Here is a 21,639-nt window from a genome sequence, read left to right as displayed (position 1 = left end):
GCCACTTCCGATATGACGGCAATGCGATCCTAGCTTCACCACCACCCTTCCATCTCCATCCATTTTGGCACGACGGTTTAATTCACGACTGCTTCTCATTTCCTTCTTTCCTTTTTTTCCCCCCTTCTACCTTACTCACAATGGCGGCGCCCGGCCAGCCGTCCCCCCAGCAGCTCGCTGCCATGCAGCAGCAGTTCGCAGCAGAAGCAGCACGACGAGGAATGACCCCCGAGGAGTTTGCCAAACAGCAACGCGAGCAGCTTAACGCTGAGGCTGCCAAGCAGGGCATGACGACAGAGCAATATGTTACTCAGATGAGAATGCGAGCTATGGCCGCACAGAAACAACACATCGAAGCCCAACGACAGGCTCAAGCACAGCAGTCGGGACAGTCTCCAGCACAGCAGCCGCAACCGCAACAGCAACAGCAGATGCACCAGGTTCCAGTGAACCCGTCGAACCCTCCGGATCCAAAGGCGATTGCCGTGGCGCAGTTCTTGCGATCGCAGAATCTGAAGTCGAGAACATGTATTATGGACGGACAGCGGAAGGATATGTTCAAAGGTAAACTCGACTTTCTGGAGTGGTAATACGAATGCAATATTCTAATATTTGATACAGTGAAACGTGCTATCCGTGCCCTTGAATCGCCCGCTTACGCCAAAGCCGCCTCAAAGAAGAACTCCCTTCTCCCTCCTGTGACGGATCGTGCCTCTGCAGAGAACGTCTTCAAACTTCTCCCTCTTTCCCTCCTCGCTTTGCGAGTTAACAAAGTCGACCCCCATGCCGGCCACAACCACGCGAAGCCCAAGAACCGGGTCAAGGGACTCTGGACCGTCAAGATTGAACAGCACCAGGAGACCGACCCGATGATGCACTACGTCTGGCTTTATGAAGGACCTCAATGGAAGCAGAAGGCTATGGCAGCAGCTGTTGTTGCTGGAATCTTCGCCGTCGTCCTCTTCCCTCTGTGGCCCATGTTCATGAGACAAGGAGTCTGGTACTTGAGTGTTGGCATGATGGGACTGTTGGGTCTGTTCTTCGCTATGTCGATCTTCCGTCTTATTCTCTTCTGCATCACTGTCTTTGCCGTGCCGCCTGGTCTCTGGCTCTTCCCTAACCTATTCGAGGATGTCGGTTTCTTTGACAGTTTCAAGCCTTTGTGGGGCTGGCAAGAGGTGAGCAACTCCCTCCCCCTCCTTTTCTAATGTACACCAGCTAATTATTTCTCAGAGCAAGAAGAAGAAGAAGTCCAAGAAGGAGCCTATCCAGGACACTCCCGCTAACGACTCGACTCCCACGGCCACTTCAACCGCAACCCCTGCCCCAGAGACTTCAGGCGCTGTTAAACGCGATCTGGCCCCTAAGGTTGAAGAGGCGGATGAGTAATTCATGCATCAGCCACTCAGGACGACTTGTTAATTAGTACGACTTGGTCTTTTTATTCCTCTGCATCATTCCCATCATCGTTCTACATCTGCATTGTACTGTGCACCGCGTTTTCATTTCGTTTTTCTCATTTCCTTTGCGTTCTCAGGGTTATTTGTTCGGGTACATGGGCCAAAATCATGTTGATACAGTGAGAGTTGGAGTAATGAATTTCAGTCAAATATTTCAGTCAGATGTTTTGTAGTCACGATGATAACCGTATATTCCAACATTCAGTATCAACGGTAGGTATCAATATTAATACAACTGAATAAGATAGTATATACAAGCCACCAATCCACTCGATCAATCACTCAACCAGATAGTATAGTAAATATAGATAGTGAAATAGATATCAACAAAATGCATGACATGATGACAGCTGTACAAGAGTGCAGGGACATCAAAATCATCAACTGCAAGATAGTCAAGATGGTGTATAAGAAAGAGAGAAAAAAAAAAAAGGTAAGTAAAGTAAAGTGGAGGTATCTTCAAAAATGAAGCAGCATGCACGCATAGATCAATCAATCAATGAATGCATCAAACAAGTAAAAAACAAGAAAGAAAAGAAAGAGAAAAAGAAAAGGTCGCTGAGAGAGAGCGCTGATCAGAACATGTTGACTTCAACTTTTGTTTGCTTCTTTGATCTGATGGAGTTTGTTGGGGTGTGGTATGGTATGATAGGTAGATAATACAAAAAGGTAAAGTAGAGAAATGCTGGGGTACTGTACTCTAAATAAAACACAAATAGGCCGACGACTCCATATATGCAGGACAAAATAGAGAAATATAAGAAATATAAGTGGCAAAAGAAAGATCAAGGTCGGATCATTAATTTATATCCTGTTAGGCATGCTCGGACGACGATTCGCCATGGAAGGTCTCGGGGTATAAGAATAAGTCGGCGGTGCAGCGGCGCCAGCGGAGCTTTTTCTTCGTTCTCTTCCGGCTTTCGGGGGTGGTGATTTACAAGACTGAGCTGCTGATGAAGCTGGATCTTCCCAGGCTACTTCGGTAGAAGGGGGATCGATTGGAGACGGGATTTTGGGTAAAGGACAGTTGGGGGGAGGAGCAGAAGGAGGACCGGCTGATAAGCCGGGCATGCTTTTTCGGTGGGCCATCTTGGGGGGGGCCGGGGATTTGGCTCGGTGGGTTTGGTAGAGGATTGAGGTGCGGCCGCTCTGCGGCTGCTGTTGTCGGCGGTCCTCTGCGGGTGGAGGTGGGTGTTGAGGGAGGTCGTTGGATGAGGTTGATGGTGATGGGTCGTCTTCAGCGACGAAGCTGATGGGACGCGGGGTGTGGTTGTGGTTGGAGGGAGAGATCATGCTGCCTCGAGGAGCACGCGGAAAGGACTGGATCTTCGGTTCCTGACTCCGTTGAGGATCTGCCAGAGAGTCCTCGGAGTTGGAGACGCGGATTTGTTTTCTGGCCACCGCTTCGCGGGGCGTCATTATGTGTTGGTCAGTGGATTCTTTTCGGCCCGAGCTGGAGATGCTCCGGCTGGGGGACTGGGGAGGGGAAGGGAAGGAGGCAATAGCGTTGATGTCGTCTTCGTCGTCATCATCGTAATCTCGAAGAGAAGGGTGGATCGGAATCTGGGGTATCTGTGATAACTGGGGGGTTCTCGATGCGAATCTCTTGCTGAAAGATGGGACGCTGAAGTTGGGTGCCGGGGGTGATGTGCTTCGAACGAGGGGATCCGGCGCGGTCGATTGTGGGCGAGGGAGCTTTGCAGCTTCCATGGATGGCGTTGCTGACGGCTTAGGGATGTACATGTACATGGATTGTCGCTTTCTCGGACTAGCAAAGGTCGGGCTTCGAGGCGCATCCAGAGACGTTGACCCAGGCGCTGGGGCGGCGCCATTTCCCACCATCGGCGAGCTGCTCGCAGAAATGGTAGAATAGAACCGTCCACTTCCAGGACTGGTGATGGGGGAAGCTACCGCATCAGTCTGAGTCGTGGACACCGACCCGGAGCGAGAATCGGGAGTCGGCTGATTCACGATCGAACGACGGTTGACGGAGATGTACGAGCTGCGGCGGGAATTCATCCCCGCGATCGATTGCTCGTGTTCCTCTGCAATACCTGCACCAGTCTGCTGGGGCTGCAGGAACGAGTTGGAAAACCGATTGGGATCCTTGGTCACCATTTGCCGAACGCTGGGCTTGGAGCGCAGCTGCGACTCCATCCCATCGTCAAATACCCGCTCGGAAACATATTTCTTGCCCCCACGGGCTTCGATCTCTGCCCTAACAGCCAAAAGCCAATAGCTCAATTCGTCGGGGGTGTCAAAAACCATGAGAAAGCTGCGGGCCAGCCTGCGCGTATGAGACCGGTGAAACCCTAAACGCGAAAACAGCGGCTTGGGCGTTTCCAACGCAGTCGTGCCATCTTCCTCGGAGCTCTGTGACACCTGCAGAACCCAGTGCTTTCCGGGGATGGCGTCACTCGCAAAGGCCACCGACTTGGGACCCAACTGCATCATCTTCTCGGGGAGTCGGTCGTGCTTCCCAGACCCGGCATACTGCAAGATGTACCCCGACGTCGCTAGCACATAGATCTTCTGCGTCCAGTCTGTTTTCCCAATCGTCTCCGATAACGAACGCAGGTGTTTCTTCTCCTTATCCTCCTTTTTCTTCCGGGCAGCATTGGCATCTGCCGATTCATTACTATTCTGCACCTGACTGTTGTGGATCTGCATCTCCTCGTCCCGGGAACTACTCCCCCTCGACGAAGTCGCGTGAATGCGCAAGATGGAATCTGCCGACAAAGCCGGCGCAGACAACGTCCCATGCTTGATCGACTGCGGATACGCCTGGAACAGCGGAGGCGGTTTCCAGCTGGGGTCATTGGCCGGCGGCTTATCCTCACCGGACTTGGCTGAGCGCGGGTTGCTGTTCTTCGCCTGGATCTTGGCTCGCTGCGAGTGCGCTACCGTCGGGGAGGTGACCAGTGTGGGTGTCGTGAGAGCCGTCTTGGGGGTGGCACAGAGACTTGGCGATAATACGGGGGCGTCCAGCGCGGAGTCGGTCTGCGAGACTGAAACGGACTGGCCCTCGTCGATCTCGGCCAGCTTGGAGTCATTATGATTATTGAGATTAAGATGGGGTTTGCGGGCTGCTTTCTCGCGGCCAAAGAGACTGCGCAGGCCCGACTTGGAGGATTGGCGCTTGACCGGGGGAGGCTGCAGCGGGACTCGTTCGCCCGTCGCTTCAGTCGCATCGGAGGGACGAGGACGCTGCTGGGTGCGAGCAACGGGGAGACTGGACAGACGGGCAGTGGGACGACTGAAGTTGGTCTGGAGGGGAGCTAGACGCTGGCCTCTGCGTTCGCTGACGGACGGCTGAGGGGGGTGAGGTTGGATGTTGAGGGTCATCTTTCAGTCCGCGAGCGCAGTGAAGATGAGGGGATAGCAGCATTCGACATCAACGCTGAACAGGAAAAAAAGAAGGACCGGAAGGATCGGGAAAAGAGAGTAGCATTTGAAATTGAACGCGAGGTCCAAGTTAGTCTGACAGGATAGGAGAATGGGGAGATCCCAACGTCATGGCAGGAAGAGTCGCACGAGGAGAAGAGGAAGAAGAAGAGAGAGAGAAAGAGGAAAAGAAAAAAGAAAGACGCGCGAGAAAGGAGCGAAAGGTCGAGATGTGAATGTCCCACAGCAAGGATGTCGCCAGGCCTCATGCAGCAGCGATGAGTTCTTTTTTTGGAAAGAAAAAATTGGGCGAGATGGAGATTGCGATGTTGGAGCAGGGTGGAGATACTAGAGGCAATAGATGAGATGAGATGAAGAGATGAGATGAAGACAGAGATATTAAGACGACTGATCACAGACCAGCTGGTGTTTTCCCCTCTCGTCCTCTTTCTCTTCTATCCTCGCTTTCTCTCTTCTTCTTTTGCTGATCTGAAACGAAGCCCGAAACAGAAAAAAAAGCCCCTGAAGGCGCGGAAAAAGTGGAGATGCAAAGAAGACGCAGAAATTAAAGATTCAGCCAGACTGCCTGGTTTTTGTGTCTTTTTGCTTTTTCCAATTAGACAATGCTTTCTTCTTTTTTTCTTTCATCTTTCTTTCATCTTATTATTTGTTTTTCTTCTTTAAATAACTTAAGAATCAACAATTCCGTTCTGTCAGCAAAAAGTCTCCTGAACCCCACTGTCCAAGCACTCAACGTTCTCTAAGCGACGTGAAATACGAATGCCTGGACAATCACTTTACAGCCTTATCTTCTATTCTGTAACCTAAGGTAGCTATAATATAGATATTATAAAGATAAAGATAATAAATATAGATATAGATATAATATAGTTCATCTAGAATCCACCAGAACCCCTATTCCTTCTACTCCTCCTATACAAACTCTCCAACACGAGGTCAACCAAAACAGCAACGATCGACTGCGCACGAGGGCCCGTTAAGCCTTGGCCGTGACACTTTATCCACTTGTTTTCTTTTGATCATCCTTAATTATACACGTCTAGAAATACATTCTGTCGACCTTGGTAGATGGTTATTTACATTTTTTGCCCTCCTCCTTCACCACGGCACTCATCAGTTCGGCGCCTTTCTCGCAGTGCTGGGCCATGTTGATGTCTTTGCTGGAGAGGCCGCGGGGTTGGTGCGTCGTCCAGTGGACGTCTACCGAGCCGATTCTCTATCGTATGGGTTAGTTGAGTCTCGAAAGGAGGGAAAGTGAAGCCCATACGATGGTCATGGTGGGATGGTGCTTTTTCACTGCACTCTCGGATGCAATCACATTTACAAAGGACTATTTATTCATCAACATCATCATCATCATCATCATTCTATCCGATATTTAGTATGTGATGCTTACCACAGCCTTAAAATAACTCTTGAAATAATACGTCTTTTTCAACCCCCTCCCCTCCCCATCCACCTCCCACCCTTGCTCCAGTAATCCATCCATCGCATCCTGCAACGCGGGCAGATCATTCTCTCCCTCTGAGAATTGAACAACACTGCTGGTACTGCTGGATGCCATCCTGGATGGTTGGATTGATCGTAGAGGTCGTAATGCTGTCGCTGTCACTGCCCCTGTTCCTCGGAGAATTGGTCGGACAGGAAACACTGGGCGCTGCAGATGGTGACTGACAAGTCGAGCAAGGCAAGCTGCTCCCTGCGCCCGCATTATGGGTATGGCTCGTCAATTGGATTCTAGGATTGGTCGGGATGGTTGGATGTTTGCGTCAACCGAGGAACTGCTGGACACTTGCGGTCTGATCACTGACAGGTCACATGACTCTATCTCACTCCTCCATCCGCCATACTGTTAAGTACGATAACTAGTATGTACCATGTAACAACTTCAGATCGGATGCTACTCCCGTCTCCATTCCTCGATCGATCGATCCAGGAACTGCTTTCCGCCCTCTCCCTCTGAGCTCATATGTCTCACCTATGACGTCGTCAATACCACCCCGTCCTATCTACCTCCATCCGGCTTTTCCGACTCCCTTCTACGTACTCTATGATTTCTATCCTATCCTCCATCACATGCTCTCCGCAACCCATCGTCCGCTCCACCCCCCGCGTCCGGTCTACCCGCCGTGCCCACCTGGCCCTCTGACATCGCCATTACACTTGCATCTTCTCAATTGACCCAATCCTACAGTAGAACAGTGGAAAACTTGAAGAATTATTATCCATTAGCTACAGCTGCAACAGCTTCCAGTCTAACGCCGGACAGTACAGTGGCCGCGCCCTCTGTTTGGTACAAGAAGTGAAAAAGTAAAACCACAACCAGATTCAAAGCGAAAATGAAATTAGTAAAGCCATCAAGATGGGAACAGACCACGCAGCCCTTTCGTGCATAGACTCCATAGCCCACTGCACCCACATAAACCCCAGTACCCAGGTCCACGTCGCAGTACAAATCCCGGTCTCCACCCTCTCACATCCAGCACGAAAAGAGAAAAGGCCCAGAGCTTGTTCCACCCACGCCAGATCTAGGTGCTGGCTCCATGTCGAAGACTGCACATCCTCATCCATCCGAGGCACACTGAGAAGTGAAATTGTGTTTAAGATAAAAGTACAATGACCCGCACTGTCCTGAATGCAAACGGGCCAATGTGAAACAGAACAAATGGCAGAGATCAAGTCGTGCTCCAATACAGATCAACCGTTTCGAAACAACACCGTCTTCTTCAGGTTCTGAAAACACATAGCTTTCATCATTCATGTCGGTGACGTCATCAGCTGGCGCCACACCGGTCATCAAAGGCGTGAGAAGCAGGGCTCAGTGAGAAACACTGTTCCTGCGAGAGTTGGCGCGCGAGTTAACGCGGGAGTTGACACGAGAGTTACCACGAGACGCAATGTAGCTACCCTGGCGGCTGCCGAGTGTCTGTCGGATGCGGAGGTTCTGCTGCGACCTTGCAAACGAGTTGGCTCTGGAACCTTCGGGGACGCGACCAATCTGTCGAGCATGAAGGTTGTCGTGCAGTTCAGCCCTTGCGTCGGAAAGCTGCTGGGCAAAGGGCGATCGCTTGCGGAGGGTCGGGCCATACCAATAGATGGCGTAGACGGCGATAACCAAAATGAACGAGATACAGACTAGAGTCAAGTCAGTGGAGGATTATCAAAAGCGTGAAAGCAGTCGGAACGTACAAAGAATCGTAGATGCGTATTCGAGATGGTTCTTGCCGCCAATGTCTATGAATTTGGTCAGTATTGGAAGAAGCAAAGGGGTCAGAGGTTGCTTACTGGTAAAGAAAGGTGTCGCAGGAATGGTAAGAACACCGGCTAGGAAGTCTCGGGACCAGCCATTTCCACCAGTCGCCGACGCCGAGTAGGGACCATAGGCGCAAATCATGTAGTCAATGGTGGCCATGTAGATGGAGTAGTTGGCGATACCAATGATGGCCGCAAAGACCATGGTTCCAATCCAATGGCAATTGGGCAGACTGGTCCATGCAAATCCGATCAGGCCAATAGGCAAGCATGGCGCAGTGTAAAGCAACCACCAGAGACGGGACTCGTACTGGGCACGTTCATCATCAGGCTTCGCGCGGCGTTCAGCAATGTTGCGTCTGATGACGGGGATAAACGACGCCCACGCAATGATGTAACCGACAAGGATGGAGCAGAACGACAGACCAAGAGTGACGGTGGTGAACCCCCACTGCTTGTAGACGAGGCCGAAAGACTGGATGAACATGAAAATCAAGGCGTCACTGAAACCACTGAGCAAGGACAAGGTGAGCACAATGGGTTCAGTCAAGAACATCTTGAAGGGGCGAATCCAGGTAATGAGAATTTCGCGCATCGAGAAGCGATCCTTGTAGGGAACCAATTCGTTGGGACCGTAGATGTTGGGGTTCTCGCCGCTGGCACGCTTCTTCTTGGCGATTTTGTCCATCATGATGGTGGTTCTGGTTTCCGGAACAAAAAGGAAATGGGCGATTTGAACGAATCCGCCAAAGATGAGTTGGATCCAGATGTTCCACCTCCAGGGAAGATACTCTTCGACAAAACCACCAATGACTGGACCAAGGACGGAGCCACCCACAGAGGAAAAGACTACACAGGCCACAGCATACTGCTGGTCATCAGCTTCCCAAAGGTCTGCAATCATACCAAGCGTGACGGAGCCACCGGCAGACGAAAGACCACCGAGGGCACGGCCAACCATGATCGAGGCGAAGTTAGGGGCCAGCGCGACAGGAAGCTGCCAGATATTGACAAGAAACAAACTGAGCTGCAAGATTGGCTTTCGGCCAACTTCCTCACTCCAGGGAGCCCAAAGTTCACAACCAAAGGCGTACAACACCAGAAAGATCATGGCGCCACAACGGGCAGCCTGCATGCTGACACCATACTCCTCCGAGATTCCCGTGAGAGCGTTCGAGTAGAGACTGGTGTTGAAGTTCATCGAAGTCTGAACGAGAAAGATGACCAAGATGATGGTCCATTTTTTCCAGCTAGGAAAGGAATAGCCCAACTGATCGTAGCATTCGTCTTCGGTCAGCTCGATCTTGCCGTCAGTAGGAGTATGCTCGAACTGATCGAGAGTAGCCTCAGCCTCGGGCGAAGTAGCCTTGGGAGGGGGCACCGCCAAATGAGTCTTTTCAGCAGCAGGATACGCTATGCCATCAGCGAAGGTCGAGGAGGAGGCCTCAGACTCATGGACCTTCTCGTCGGTGGAAACCACCTTGTCAGGAGGGGAAGTCATTGTGACTTGGCCCCTAAGAGAGTCACTGGAAGACACAGTGTTAGACTAGATGTAATAGAGGGAAGAAGGTATAAAAAGGAAATAAAGAGACATACCAAGGGGGAGGAGATATTTTTGGTGAGAAGTCGATCAGGGTAGAGGGGAAAGAAAAAAAAAAATAAGGTGCAAATGACAAGAGGCCTCTAAGGGGTAGGGGGGAGCTTGACACTTGCTTGAAGAGGATGTAGAGCAAGAGAGAAAGAAGAAGAAAGAGACAATAAGATAGAGAAGAATGGTGGAGAAAGAAGAAAGAAGGTGAGGAGAGAAAGAGAGAAGGAGAAGAATAAAAGAAGAGAAAAAGAGAGGGAGAGAAGCAAAGAGAAATAGACTGCTCGAACAGGCAAGAGCGGTTCGAATGTGACTCTGGGCAGCCAGTATAACTCCACCAGCGCTGGTTGGCCGGGCCCATTCACTGGCAGCGCCGGAGGGTCAAAGACCTCTCCCAACGCCCAAACAGGAAGATCCAGGCCCCCGTCGCAGCGGGATGCCGAATCAGGCGATGGGCCATGTGGGCGCTGACTGGCTGGTTTTGCGTCTCTCCAGCCAGGCTAGCAGGGAGAAATCGGGCTGTCCGGGGTTTGGGGGGGGCAAACGGTCACAGTGAATGAATGAATCCATAATGTCTCCCCACGGGCAGAGGCCGCTAGTGGATACCGGGGATAGGTCTGTTGGTCCATGGGCAGCCGTTCTGGGCCGACAGGAATGGCCGGTTTGGGAATTGGATGGTTAAGGAGATCATGGAATATTATTATTGTTGTTGTTGTTATAATTATTACACAGTATTATTAGTAGACTATTATAGTCAAGTAGATATTAGGGCTTGGATGCAAGGAGTCGGGATTCATTGCCGACCGTATACGTGCATCCCGAAGTGAGTGTGGCCAGGCTGTGTCTATACAGATATACGGGGAATCCGGAGATGAGGGAATCCGGGGCGTGACGTCAAAAAACCCGCCGGCCTCGTGTGCTCAGAAGATCGTCATCCACTGTTGGATGTTCCCTGTTTCTCTGTTCCAGAAAACATCCATTCTGTCAGGGTCAGATGAATCATCTCCTCACACCGGTTTACTCAAGGTTTCCTCTACGACATCCCGAGTCATCCTGACAGGTACACAAACCTACGATCCCATTCGAAATCGACCTACGTTACCGTAGAGTTACATGGTCGGGAAACTTGGCTTTCCAGGGCCGAAATTAACATTTGCTTGTTTGAGCCACGGCCTGTTCGTTCGTATTCTCTAGGGGCCGTTCCCAGCCAAACTTCCCCCAAGGCGGCTGCCAAGCGGCGATCTGCGTGTGGCGTGTGTGACGGTTGGGCATCTCGAGTCGTCTGAGTCAGTTGGTAATCATGTTGGGGCTGCCATTTGGAATCTCAACTCCTTAGATAGAGAGATAAATAAATAAATAAATAGATGGGTGGATAGAGAATGGAAGATGAAATGCATCGATCGACTAGAGATCGTGAAGAATTCCCCGAGATGCCTGGGGCTCGATCGCATCACGTGTGGCCAGCTGATGGCCGTTCCCAGAAGAGCCTCGGCCATATTCCGCCCTGTTTGTTCTGTTTGCTCTGTTTGTTTCCGGCCAGTGCCAAAGCCACCGCCTTTCTCTTTTCGTCCAGGCAGTAAGCCCTCATCGACATCACCATCATCAGTCAGTCCATCTTCATCATTTTCATCTTCGCTTTCACAAGGGTACCCTGTACAGGATAGACTCAATTCTGTTCTTTAGATCAGTACCTCACTATTTCAATTCTCTCCCTCTGTCCAGTTCATCTTCATCTTTCACGCTCGACAGAGCTCCGTCACTACCCCGCCTTTTCAGTCAATAGCTTCCACCATGACCGACTCGCACCCCTCTCGCAGCTCTCACCGCACGGTTCCATCGGTGTCGGAGCGCCGTCGGTCTGCAGCCGGTACAAGTTTAAACCTTCACGACTCCGAGGATCATCGCTCCTCCATAGGCCATGCGTTTCGGACTGCAAGTCCCACGAGTAGCACGCTAGGGGGCAGTCCGATCCTGACCGGGGACCCGCATCATCATCGAGCCCCCTCATTGGGGGAACTGCATCAAGAGTTGGAGCAAGAACAAGAAGCTCAAGTGGTATGGTTTTGTGGATGGGTGTGGGGAAGAAATTATTGCTGACAGTTTGATGCTTGACAGAATCGATTGCTGCAGATGATTCGCAGCCAACAGACGCAACTCCAACAACTCCAACAGCAACAGTCTTCGTCACAGCCACACCAAACGGCTGCCATTGATGATTCCTCGGACGAAAGATCTAATTCATTCCCTTCGATCCCTCCAATGCCCCCTGCTGGTAGCCGGGCGTCTATCTCTCAGCTGTCTCTCTCCAGCCGGCGACCGTCACGACCCTCCAGTCAGAATGCCTCTCCTAGCCTCCGACCGCGGGCTTCAGTTGAGTCATGGCGTGGCCCAGATGGCTTGGAAGGATTCACAGGCACCGGTGACAGTCAACGTAGTGGCAGGGATGAGAGTGCCTTCTACCAGACAGAGGCAGCTATGTTGAGCCGAGAGAATCAGATGCTCCGGCAGCGCATTCGTGATTTGGGTGAGTGCGGCATTTTTCTCTCTAATTTTAAATTTATTTCAATTCCATAAATTTTGGGTTTTGTTCATGCTGACTCTTTGCAGAACGACACATCGGTGAGCTGACCACCTCTTCTACTACCCAATCGGGGTCGGGGGCCGCCACAGAGGCGGCCGAAACCGCAGATCCCCATGCATCTACCGGAGTGGGATCGACAAACGAGACCGCCAACAAGACCTGATTGGAGGAATGCTCTTTTTCCAATTACTGCACATTCAATCCTGGCTTTGGCCCCAGGTTTTTTTTCTTTTTCTACCCCAGATTCGCCCCATGCAGCCTATATCCATGTCAGACATACAGGTCATCGGGCCAGGTGTTCTCAAACTCTCAGCACCACAGCCTTGCTTGGTGTGCGAATGCACGATACGCAATGATATTCCGGCTCATTTCCATTATTCACACACCCACGAAGAAGATTAAAGCGACGGATACACCAACCCAGCTCAGCCAGTCAGCCGCGTGTCAGAGTTTTTCAGAACAAGAACATGGGGCGTCCTTGGCTACCATCTGCGATGCACATATGGTTGTGCCATCGATCACGATTCCAATGAAGGGGTCTATTCTCAGATGGAGCTTACTATTATTGTCCTACTTGCGGGTCATAATCGGTCAATATCTGGATAGGCAGAATCAATCACATTTGCTCCATCAGCCTTGCTAGTTATTGGGTTTTTTAAGATTCTGTTGGTCACTTGCTTCTATTTTTGCTAGGCAGACAGTCAATCAATTCAACCTTTCAAAGCACCTTCATAGTCCGTCCAATCAAGAACGATACTTGTAAGCCTTGTCTAACAGCCTGGAAGACCGTTGGACTGTGGCAGCTTTTGTAGATTTTCCAAATGAATCCCCAATGCAAAACGTTCACTCTAGTCTATCTGCAACCTCAAAATCTATCCCAGATATATACACCACTACATCACTAATACAACTACAACACTTAAGACCTTTGTATCCAAATTTTTGCAATTGAATCAACCCCCCTCTAAATAATATATACTGTATATCTTACAACTTGGCCTTCTCGCTCTGGGCAGCCAACTCGGGCATCAACAGATCTCTCAAGTCACCCGCCGCCTCGTTCAAGTAGTAACTCATACGATTTGCGCCGATGCGCTTGCAGACGATGTTGAAGTTAAGGCTGGATAACGTTAGCATTAATTCTCTAAATTAGATAAGGGAAAGGGGGGTGAGCATACCTGTTCTCGTTAATCATATAGGCAATTCCGAATCCATCATCGATGACCTGACTCCATCCGTAGCCGTTGAAGTACTCTGAGCTCAACTGGCTGGTGGACAGGTACCATGAGCCACTGTATGCGAAGGCTGGGTCCTCGTAGATAGCGGGAAGCTTCTCGCCCTCCTTGAGAAGCTTCTTCAAACCGAACAGGTGTCGGTCGACTCCGCGGCCATCACCGGCTTCAGCGGTGTACTTGGAGTGTGCGGTCAGGGCGGTGCGGAACAAACGGATGACTTCCTCACGGGGCACGTTGGAGTCTTGGATGGCCTTGCAGAAGGCGACACTGTCGTCGGAGACAGAGCGGATAGTCTCGGTACGGCCCTCCTGGTACTTGCGGGTCGAAGCCGACTCGTAGGTAGGACGGTTCTTGCCGTACATCTTGAAGTAGGCCAGCTGGATGACCATCTGCACGAAGGCATCGGGGCTGCACTTGAACTTCTTGATCAAACCCTTGCCATAGCCCTGGTAGGCCTGCACGACCAGCTCGTGCGAGCCGATCTGCTGGCGGTGCTCCTTGGATGCTGCTTCGATCGACTCCAAGACCTCGTTGTTGAGTTCGAAGCTGATCGGGCGGGGGTCGGGAAGGTTGGAGCGCACGGACTTCTCCGAGAGATCGATCTTGTTGTTGAAGATGAGGCTGTTGAGGTGGTCGTTCAGACGGTGGGTGGGGCTACCGTCCATCATGCTGTGCTCGCCCATGAAACCAGCAGTACCGTTATCGTTGACAATGAACTGAAGGGGCTTGTCGAACCAGCGGTTACTACCATCACCGTGCCAGTACTGGCGTGCCCGCTCCTCCAGGGTGACGGGGGTAGCATCGTCAAGGCAGACGACGAATCCACTGGACTCGATCTCACGGAGGGCCTGCTCGTTGGCCGGGTTGGCTGCCAGCAGCTTCTTCCGGGCATCGGTCCAGCGGTCACGGTTCGCGACGGTAAGCACACCGACAGCAGGACCGCGCTGTGCAATCTCGTAAATGCGCTCAAACTGCTTCTGCAGCTCGGAAACGTTGAGGCGCTCACCGTTCACGACGAGAGGGACCTTGAAGAACTGGTTCTTGCGGACAGCAATAATGTGCTCATTGTCCTTAGCGTCATACTTCTGGGGGTAATCCTTGCCGTCACCAGGAATACGGCAGCAGTTGAACATGTACTCGTACGAGCTCATAGCAATAGGCTGCTTGCGCATGTACTCAGGCTCCAACGAGCCCGCATCAACCTGGCTCTTGAACTCCAGCGCAGCGGTAGTAATAGCTGCAGCCCGCTTAGCAGGCTCCCGACGAGCGCGATCATCACGGTACGAGTAAAAGTAAGAAACATAAGGAATGACGGGGTCCCGGTAGGCCAAGTAGGCAGCGTGGTTCCACCACTCAGTCAACCAGTTCCGACATTTGGGGTCCGCAGCACGAGCCACCAGTCTTTCCTGCAAGGGCTCGCCCTCACCTCCAGGACGGATGAAAGCCTCGACGGCCTTCTTGGTGCGCTCGTACTCGGCTTCGGAGACAACAGGGTGGACGGATTTCAGGTAGCGACGGCCGGTTTCTTCCAGAGAGGGGACCGGCAGACGGGGAAGGGATTCTTCGAATCGAAGCATTTTGCCTTTGGAGAGATCTTCTGTGTACCCTGAATCAATCAGTCAGAGGATGAAATGCAGCAGGGAGATTGCATGTGATCATACCTTCAGGGACAGACGATTGCTTACGTCGAGCCATGATGGGAGTCTGCTACAGTCAATCAGCTTCTTCCATTCATTTTTATATGGTCGGAGATCCAATGAATCATACAGCAGATCTGTTGAGGAGAGAAGAGGTGGGAGAGAGACGTGGCCGTGTAAGGGTGGTGGAGAGACGGCTTCGAGCAGAAGCCGTGAACATCCCTCTCGACTTATAATTCTAGGCAGGGAGAGAAAGAAGAGGGAGGAGAGAAATGGGTATCTTGAGGAAGGTGAGGAGAGGAGAGGGAAGCTGATAATAATGAAGAAGATGAAGACCGAAGAAGAAGAGAAAAGGAGACAGCGAGGTCGAAGAATAAGAAAGCAGGAAGAATGACGGCGGCACGCAGAATTGCCTCGGTTGGAGCGACAGCGTATCAGCCGACCGCCGGACGGTACAGTATGGTAATACAGTATTTATTACAGGTATAATAGTGTGTGTTCGTGGTCATGTACAGTCATATAGATTACATACCGGTACTGTAACGATGATTTCCGCCTCCCCCAGACCCCCAGAAAGCCTCGGTTTGTTGCACAGAAGAACAGATTGTGATGGGCAGAAACTAATGATTTAGACTATGTAATTAGGCAGAATTAGTCTGGAATAATACACCAGGCGTAGTTTATATCCGTATATCGATCTGATAACAATGCCTTTAGATGCACTGCACTGCGTACTGCTGCCGTATGTATAGAATGCGGGGAAGCTTCACGCCTTTCAACTCGGGACACCGGAGGACTTCGCGTCAACGTTTATGAATTCACGCTTTTCCATTAGACTCAGGCTGGCAATGATCAATGATGAGTCCATCTGGCAGAAAAAGCATTCATCCATCTGGTGATCTGGACAGCCCACATGGATCTCACCCCGCATACGTCATGCTCTCCCTTCATCCGTCCCGCTGACCCGGTCATCATCGATTTGATGTATCATACTTCCTCTTCGCTATAGGTCAGATGTTGATAGATAGGAACTTTTCTTTCACGTGCTGAAGCCAAGTTGGCTCTTGAGCGTTGTTTGTCTGCTAGAGATCAGTCACTGTTTGAAAGACTGCCACTCGACTTGAGATACTCGCCTTGATTGCAAGTCAAATAGTACCTGGATGGGCTGGAGCAGCAGTAGTGGTAGCCCTGATTCATCACTGTTACAAGTCTTCGCAGCGAGTACAGATAAACCTGTTGTTGCTACCGCTATAGATCCACAGAGCAGCAATGCAGGGAGAATCACTCACCCGGTCACTGATCAGCTTAAACATGGTGTTTGACGCTATCTCGGAAAACGACATGACCTTGATGGATGACCAGCTGAGATCAAGGGGTTTGAAATATTCCTCGGACTTGCTGCATCTGGGATATGCACCCCTGCAGATGCTGTGAGACACGCATATTCTGTTAAGGTACTCGCATTCCCCGCAGGCCATTTAATTTTGAAGGTACGAATTGCATCAAGAGACATGATAGAATAAAGATCATTATATTCGCTGAATAAAAGTAATTACTGCGTTCAAAGACAATCCTGTAAAACAACCGAGAATGTCGCAACCACGCCTCGCTAGTAGTAACCGAGCACTAGAACAACAGATCGAGCTAATAAATACTAATAGATGATCAATAAATAACCAGTATTGATAATTACCATGGACTTCCCTACGAAACGGTCTGCACCGGTGCTGACCGTTCCTGGTTGTCCATTCCAATCTTCCGCCGTGGCACTTCAATCACTCCTTTGCGCAGCTGCTCCAGCTTCACAACACCGGGCCCGGTGCAAATACGCCCCGTCTGCATCAGGTTCCGCAGTCGCTTTCGCCGGGCTTCACCGTTGCGCTCTTCGCCCCGGCCCACGCCTTCTTCCACCCACTCCACGCGAAGGACACGGAAGCTCATTCCGTCGTGCATGCCGTCCCACGGCCGCGACTTGAGCCCAAAGATCACACTCGATTCGTACTGCTCCAGTTTCGGTAGGATCTGAAGAGTAATGTGCAAGTCCTTGTCCGACGGTGTTGCTGGTGGGACGCGCGGTCGCTCACCTGCAGTGGCCTCCGAGTCCGCGCTCATTTCATCTGCACTCTTAGGTGCATGTTGATAGGTATCCCTGATCTCAAGATCGAGCATCGTCTCGTCTACATCCTCGCCCCAGGCTCCACGAATGAACCCGGAGTGGATCGCCGCTGCGACAGGATCTGAATCGTCTGTGTAAATGCCCGTGCCCCAGAGGGCGCGCCGGGCGCAGATCTCCTCGCGGTGGCTTGTATCGATCCGGAAGCGGGGCACGCGAATAGTAAAAGTGCAGTTTTCCCGGCCTTCAAATCGAGGCAGCGGGAGCGGCGTCGTAGTATATCCAAACTTGGCACTTTCCAGTGTTGCTTTGGATGTGGGGACACCAATGCGAGGGGCATAAAGCGTCGACCCCAGGTGATGCCTGGGAAGATGCGCCACATTAGAAAGCACCGGCTCAATGTTGACCACCGTGCGGGGTTCACGCATGGGGGAGGCAGCAATGTGCATCGCCGGTCGGGGTGCATGGTGGTGATGGTGATGGTGGTGGTGATGATGTCCGGCCGTTCCCGGCGCGGCAGCTTCCGCCGGCGTAGAGGTCCGGTGGAAGGGGTTCATCGATGGAAGAGACCGATGAGCAGCTTCTTCGTCTGCCTTGTGCCGGTGGTGATGGTGACTGCTGGGAAAGTTAGACTCGTCTAAAATTTCCAAGGGTAAACAATAACATACTGATGGTGATGATGGTGAACATGGCGACCTCGTCGACCACGTGTAGAAGTTCCAAGTCTTGAATCGCTACCGCCTGTTTCACCATCCAGCTGGCCCTCGTCCTCACGCGACTTCCTCGATCGCTTCCCGGTCGTAGATCCAGGGCGACCGATCTTAGTCTCATCTGTTGTCGTCTCACTGTTGGTTGATCGAGCGGTGGCGCCCTCGCGCTTGAATGGGCTGGCAGTCATGGGCGTTGAAGGCCCACTTACGGCTGTTGGTGCAGTGACACCACCGACACCACTGCCGATCCCGGAGAAAACTCGTCCGAGCTCATTCTTGATACCAGTTTCCCCTGCAGGTCCCATAATCTGGGCCTGGGCACCCTGCACCGCTTGTGGGAGCGGTGAGGCTCGCCCACCACGTTTTCCCTCTGCCCCAACGGCAAGGAGATTTCGGTGATGGAAAAGTTCATCACTTCCTTTTCTTCGTTGGTCATCAGGCGCAGAGTGGATCAAGGGGGAAGGCCCGGCGGATGGAGTAGAGGCAAAGATTCGAGGCTGCTCGGTCTGTAACCTGCTCAAGTAAGGCTGTTCAGAAGGAGGGGGGGTGGGTTGACCCTGTCGGGGCTGCATTGACAGTGAAGGCTGTCGAGACCCTCCCATTTGAGACCCCAGAGACTTGGTGTAGCTCTGAATGGCGCCAAAGCCAAATCCTGAGCCAGGCTCGGGTGCGGGAAAGCGCTTGCTTTCAGGCGAAGGTGGTTGCGACCGACCCATCTCCCATGTAGATGCACTGGGATGGCGACTGGCCCCGGCTTCTCTTTCTCCATAGTGTGATCCGTAGCGCGCGGGCTGATGATGGGCCGCCCTGGCTTCCGCCTCGTGAGCCATAATCCTTTCTCTCTCTCTTTCCCGCTCCCTTTCCCTGTGTGCTTGCTCCTCCGCTTGACGTTCCCCATACAAACCACCGAATCTGCTATGCTGCGACTCAAGACCCAAGTACGAAGGTGGCCGCTGCTGCGCCACACCCAACGAGCCTTCCGCCAACCCGGGTGCCGGTCGCGAGAGCGGACTGTATACTGACGGACGCGCAGAAGGGTCAATATGCTGTGGTTGGCTATTCGGTCGGGGAATAGGTCCGTTGAAGCTTAAGCGGCGGTGCTCATTATACGAGTCTGCGGTCGACATCTGTGGGGATGGGTGCGTGGGCTGCGATGTAAGCGGCGGACGCGACAAACCTGCTGATACTGGTGGCTGTGGAACACCCCCGGAGCTTGAGCGATAGGGACGGGCCGACTGGCTTTTGGCAAACGACGTTTCGGGGGTCTGGGATCGCCGAAAGAGCGGGTATTCGAGCGAGGAGGTTCTAGCGGGTGCGGTGGGCGGAGACATGGCGCCGGGGGCTGTCTGGGGCGGGGCGCTGGCAAAGGGCGCTGAGGAAACGGGGAGGCGCGAAAAGATCGACGAGGATCCTACATCCCGGGGTGGACGGTCAGCGTCCGAGCCTAGCATGGCGGATATCGACATGCTGCTACCAGGACGATGAGCCGGATTGCTAGGAGGCTCACGCGACAAGAAAGGGTTGGATAGAGCATGATGGGATGCACTTCCAGATTGTCCTCGCGATGGGTAGTGTTGAGGCGGGGATGGAGGCGGCATTTGACGAGTGCCCAACGTAGGAGGCGCGGACTGTTCGTGTTGACCTAATAAACCGACTGTTAGTAACGGAGAAACCCACAAAGACAAACACCAGAATAAAAATAAGTATATCGCGAAAAGAAAGAACAGTCAAACTGAGCCAGATATGGGGACATGGGCACGAGTATCCACGCCGAGGCTGGCTGACACTCACCAGGAAACACGGGACTGCCACTGCCACCGGAAATCCGACGGCCCTGGTCATGCGACTGCGAAGGGGGGTTCATGTCGCGCGCAGTATCCAGGCGGACAGAAGGGGGAGTTGGAAGGGTATCACAGAGAAGGCAAAGGGAAGAAGCAAGAGACGACGAAGGGGAAAGAGAGAGCGCGAAGAGAGAGAAACAGAGGAAGAAAGGAAGCGAACGGCAAAAGCAGCCAGTCAGCAGCCACGCGGAGGCTGAACCCGTGACTCTGGAGCTCAGCCGGCGCTAGTCCAGGTCGGGACAAGGCGCCCTGAACACGCTAGTTCTGATGGAGACTAGCGCTCCCGAGCTGTCGCCTGGGCAGTCGATCTGGCGCCACGAGCTCTGATTGGCTGATGATGACATATGAGGGGGAGCAGGAAATAATCAAGCGGATGGAAGGGGAAGAGAGAGATATTGTTTCTTTCTGTAAGACGCTGACTGACTGACTGAGAGATGGAGACGATGGAAATACTGCTCATGGAAGGATGGATTGAGACATCGCGACGCGAGAGATAAGACAATCCAAGAATGTGACAGCTCCCACTCAAACTCCAGTAGTCCCGTCGATCACACAAGAAAGAAAACATATCGAAAAAAATCACGAACAGGCAAAAAACAGACGATGATAGAAAACAGACGAGAGAGAAATAAAAAATCCTACCTTCAGGATACGCCAAACTATGTCTCTGATTATAATAAACCTGATGATTACGATCCTTCATCCCGACCTTGTCCAAATTATGCTTCTTGACCGAACCGTGGTTCGCAGATGATGCGTGATATGCGTTGGAGTCCGCACGAAGCGAAGAATGAACGTAAGCAGCGGCAGTAACCGGGGATGGCGACGATGATGATGAAGGGAAGCTGTAGATGGTTTCACGGCGGGGGAAAGGATCGTAGACAGCAGGATGTGGTGGACCGTAAGGGCGAGGCGGTGGTGCAGGAACAACACGAGGGTCGTGGGGAGCGACAAACAAAGCAGAAGGACGATGATATTGCTGTGGTTGAGGGGGATGTTTTTGAAAATCCATCATTATGAAATACAGGGAGGGATATGAATGGTCGAAGAAGAATTCGAGATCAAAGCATCAGTCGTACGGACTGGGTTCAGACCGTCTGCGAAACAGCGGTGGAAGCTTTGCAGTCAACAACAGCCTCCAGCAGTAGTTACTCGGTCAAATTAAATTCCCACCAGAAAGCGAAATTAATCCAAGAACGAGAGAGTATATAGAGAGTCAGAAGTATCCAAACCGATGAACCAAAAATGATGAAAGAGGGAGAAAGAAAAGTCAGCCAAAGAGAAAAACGGTGAGGGTTTGAAAGGGAAGAAGAAAAGCAGAGCCAAAGCAGAGTTGGAGAAGGAGAAGCGCCGGAACAAAAGACGGGCCAATCAGCGGGCGGGATTGGCGGCGGTGGTCCAATGGTCGATGGGGCCGGCCGGTTAGTCCAGCGGGGGTGGATCTGGATTTGTTTATTGTGCAGTACAATTTTGTATGTAGGGGCGAACAGACGGTGATAGATGCCCAATCTTGCACTACCTTAGAGGCTTGGTAGAGGGATATTGGGAAAATAGACAGAGTGATTGACTCAAAGAAACCTGAAGGTTGGGCTCCAACTGTTCCATCCCATGCAGCCATCGACGTGTCATGCGAAACGGTGAGGGGGAAAAAAACCCACAAGCCACCGACCTTCGAGACTGACATACATATTCGATGCATTGCTGAGTGCAGCCCATCTGCAGGATAGAGTCATCCCGCCAAGATGCCCACATTCATAACTTGTCTTGTATGGGAGTCTCATCTACAGAAGGGTTATAAATATCCCTGTACATCATTC

The 21,639-nt window shown here is 51.9% G+C and overlaps 8 protein-coding genes across 8 annotated transcripts; 3 read left to right on the top strand and 5 right to left on the bottom strand.

Moving 5' to 3' along the window:
* Positions 1-36: 36 nt before the first annotated feature.
* Positions 37-1,719, top strand: ASPWEDRAFT_140160 (Sec62 family protein translocation protein). Its single transcript, XM_040829398.1, has 3 exons — positions 37-564; positions 622-1,178; positions 1,234-1,719. Exons 1-3 carry the CDS (start codon positions 141-143, stop codon positions 1,387-1,389), a joined length of 1,137 nt encoding a protein of 378 aa, XP_040686069.1. The 5' UTR covers positions 37-140; the 3' UTR covers positions 1,390-1,719.
* A 545-nt stretch (positions 1,720-2,264) lies between these two features.
* On the bottom strand, positions 2,265-4,805 carry ASPWEDRAFT_116943 (peptidase family M20/M25/M40 protein; the record flags this gene model as incomplete). Its single annotated transcript, XM_040828698.1, has 1 exon — positions 2,265-4,805. One exon carries the CDS (start codon positions 4,803-4,805, stop codon positions 2,265-2,267), a length of 2,541 nt encoding a protein of 846 aa, XP_040686068.1.
* An 872-nt stretch (positions 4,806-5,677) lies between these two features.
* Positions 5,678-6,643, bottom strand: ASPWEDRAFT_186565 (4a-hydroxytetrahydrobiopterin dehydratase). The gene is made up of 3 exons (XM_040832137.1): positions 6,262-6,643; positions 6,133-6,195; positions 5,678-6,081 (listed from the first exon to the last, which is right to left on the bottom strand). Exons 1-3 carry the CDS (start codon positions 6,574-6,576, stop codon positions 5,938-5,940), a joined length of 522 nt encoding a protein of 173 aa, XP_040686067.1. The 5' UTR covers positions 6,577-6,643; the 3' UTR covers positions 5,678-5,937.
* Positions 6,644-7,584: 941 nt separating this feature from the next.
* On the bottom strand, positions 7,585-10,254 carry ASPWEDRAFT_662218 (putative MFS multidrug transporter). Its single transcript, XM_040838838.1, has 3 exons — positions 9,714-10,254; positions 8,055-9,643; positions 7,585-8,000 (listed from the first exon to the last, which is right to left on the bottom strand). Exons 1-3 carry the CDS (start codon positions 10,064-10,066, stop codon positions 7,684-7,686), a joined length of 2,259 nt encoding a protein of 752 aa, XP_040686066.1. The 5' UTR covers positions 10,067-10,254; the 3' UTR covers positions 7,585-7,683.
* Positions 10,255-11,496: 1,242 nt separating this feature from the next.
* Positions 11,497-12,449, top strand: ASPWEDRAFT_71673 (uncharacterized protein; the record flags this gene model as incomplete). The annotated part of the gene is made up of 3 exons (XM_040839193.1): positions 11,497-11,760; positions 11,821-12,229; positions 12,313-12,449. The coding sequence occupies 3 exons, from the start codon at positions 11,497-11,499 to the stop codon at positions 12,447-12,449; spliced, it is 810 nt and encodes a 269-aa protein (XP_040686065.1).
* Positions 12,450-13,273: 824 nt separating this feature from the next.
* ASPWEDRAFT_31294 (carnitine O-acetyltransferase CAT2) lies at positions 13,274-15,216 on the bottom strand (the record flags this gene model as incomplete). Its single annotated transcript, XM_040833530.1, has 3 exons — positions 13,274-13,406; positions 13,465-15,127; positions 15,183-15,216. 3 exons carry the CDS (start codon positions 15,214-15,216, stop codon positions 13,274-13,276), a joined length of 1,830 nt encoding a protein of 609 aa, XP_040686064.1.
* Positions 15,217-16,169: 953 nt separating this feature from the next.
* ASPWEDRAFT_44490 (uncharacterized protein) lies at positions 16,170-16,667 on the top strand. The gene is made up of 2 exons (XM_040836278.1): positions 16,170-16,239; positions 16,294-16,667. Exon 2 carries the CDS (start codon positions 16,428-16,430, stop codon positions 16,590-16,592), a length of 165 nt encoding a protein of 54 aa, XP_040686063.1. The 5' UTR covers positions 16,170-16,239; positions 16,294-16,427; the 3' UTR covers positions 16,593-16,667.
* ASPWEDRAFT_44488 (uncharacterized protein) lies at positions 16,593-21,111 on the bottom strand. Its single transcript, XM_040836277.1, has 3 exons — positions 20,465-21,111; positions 17,940-19,623; positions 16,593-17,886 (listed from the first exon to the last, which is right to left on the bottom strand). Exons 1-3 carry the CDS (start codon positions 20,835-20,837, stop codon positions 16,863-16,865), a joined length of 3,081 nt encoding a protein of 1,026 aa, XP_040686062.1. The 5' UTR covers positions 20,838-21,111; the 3' UTR covers positions 16,593-16,862.
* Positions 21,112-21,639: the final 528 nt, after the last annotated feature.

This window comes from Aspergillus wentii, assembly GCF_001890725.1.
Source record: "Aspergillus wentii DTO 134E9 unplaced genomic scaffold ASPWEscaffold_7, whole genome shotgun sequence".
In the NCBI taxonomy this organism is placed as follows: Eukaryota; Fungi; Ascomycota; class Eurotiomycetes; order Eurotiales; family Aspergillaceae; genus Aspergillus; species Aspergillus wentii.
Note: the sequence above shows the minus strand (reverse complement) of the source record. Positions and strands in the feature narration are given on the sequence as shown.

Bases quoted from the DNA above. Each gene is read 5' to 3' on its own strand.
- ASPWEDRAFT_662218 (XM_040838838.1), bottom strand. From the start codon at position 10,066: ATGGGCCCGGCCAACCAGCGCTGGTGGAGTTATACTGGCTGCCCAGAG. The intron at 9,644-9,713 runs GTATGTCTCTTT...TGTGTCTTCCAG, and splicing joins AAAATATCTCCTCCCCCTTG to TGACTCTCTTAGGGGCCAAG. The intron at 8,001-8,054 runs GTACGTTCCGAC...ACTTGACTCTAG, and splicing joins ATACGCATCTACGATTCTTT to TCTGTATCTCGTTCATTTTG.
- ASPWEDRAFT_44488 (XM_040836277.1), bottom strand. From the start codon at position 20,837: ATGATGGATTTTCAAAAACATCCCCCTCAACCACAGCAATATCATCGT. The intron at 19,624-20,464 runs GTAGGATTTTTT...TCGGTTTATTAG, and splicing joins TAGTTTGGCGTATCCTGAAG to GTCAACACGAACAGTCCGCG. The intron at 17,887-17,939 runs GTATGTTATTGT...CTTTCCCAGCAG, and splicing joins GTTCACCATCATCACCATCA to TCACCATCACCACCGGCACA.
- ASPWEDRAFT_186565 (XM_040832137.1), bottom strand. From the start codon at position 6,576: ATGCGGGCGCAGGGAGCAGCTTGCCTTGCTCGACTTGTCAGTCACCAT. The intron at 6,196-6,261 runs GTAAGCATCACA...ATGAATAAATAG, and splicing joins AGAGTTATTTTAAGGCTGTG to TCCTTTGTAAATGTGATTGC. The intron at 6,082-6,132 runs GTATGGGCTTCA...CCCATACGATAG, and splicing joins ACCATCCCACCATGACCATC to AGAATCGGCTCGGTAGACGT.
- ASPWEDRAFT_140160 (XM_040829398.1), top strand. From the start codon at position 141: ATGGCGGCGCCCGGCCAGCCGTCCCCCCAGCAGCTCGCTGCCATGCAG. The intron at 565-621 runs GTAAACTCGACT...TATTTGATACAG, and splicing joins GCGGAAGGATATGTTCAAAG to TGAAACGTGCTATCCGTGCC. The intron at 1,179-1,233 runs GTGAGCAACTCC...ATTATTTCTCAG, and splicing joins CTTTGTGGGGCTGGCAAGAG to AGCAAGAAGAAGAAGAAGTC.
- ASPWEDRAFT_44490 (XM_040836278.1), top strand. From the start codon at position 16,428: ATGCAGGGAGAATCACTCACCCGGTCACTGATCAGCTTAAACATGGTG.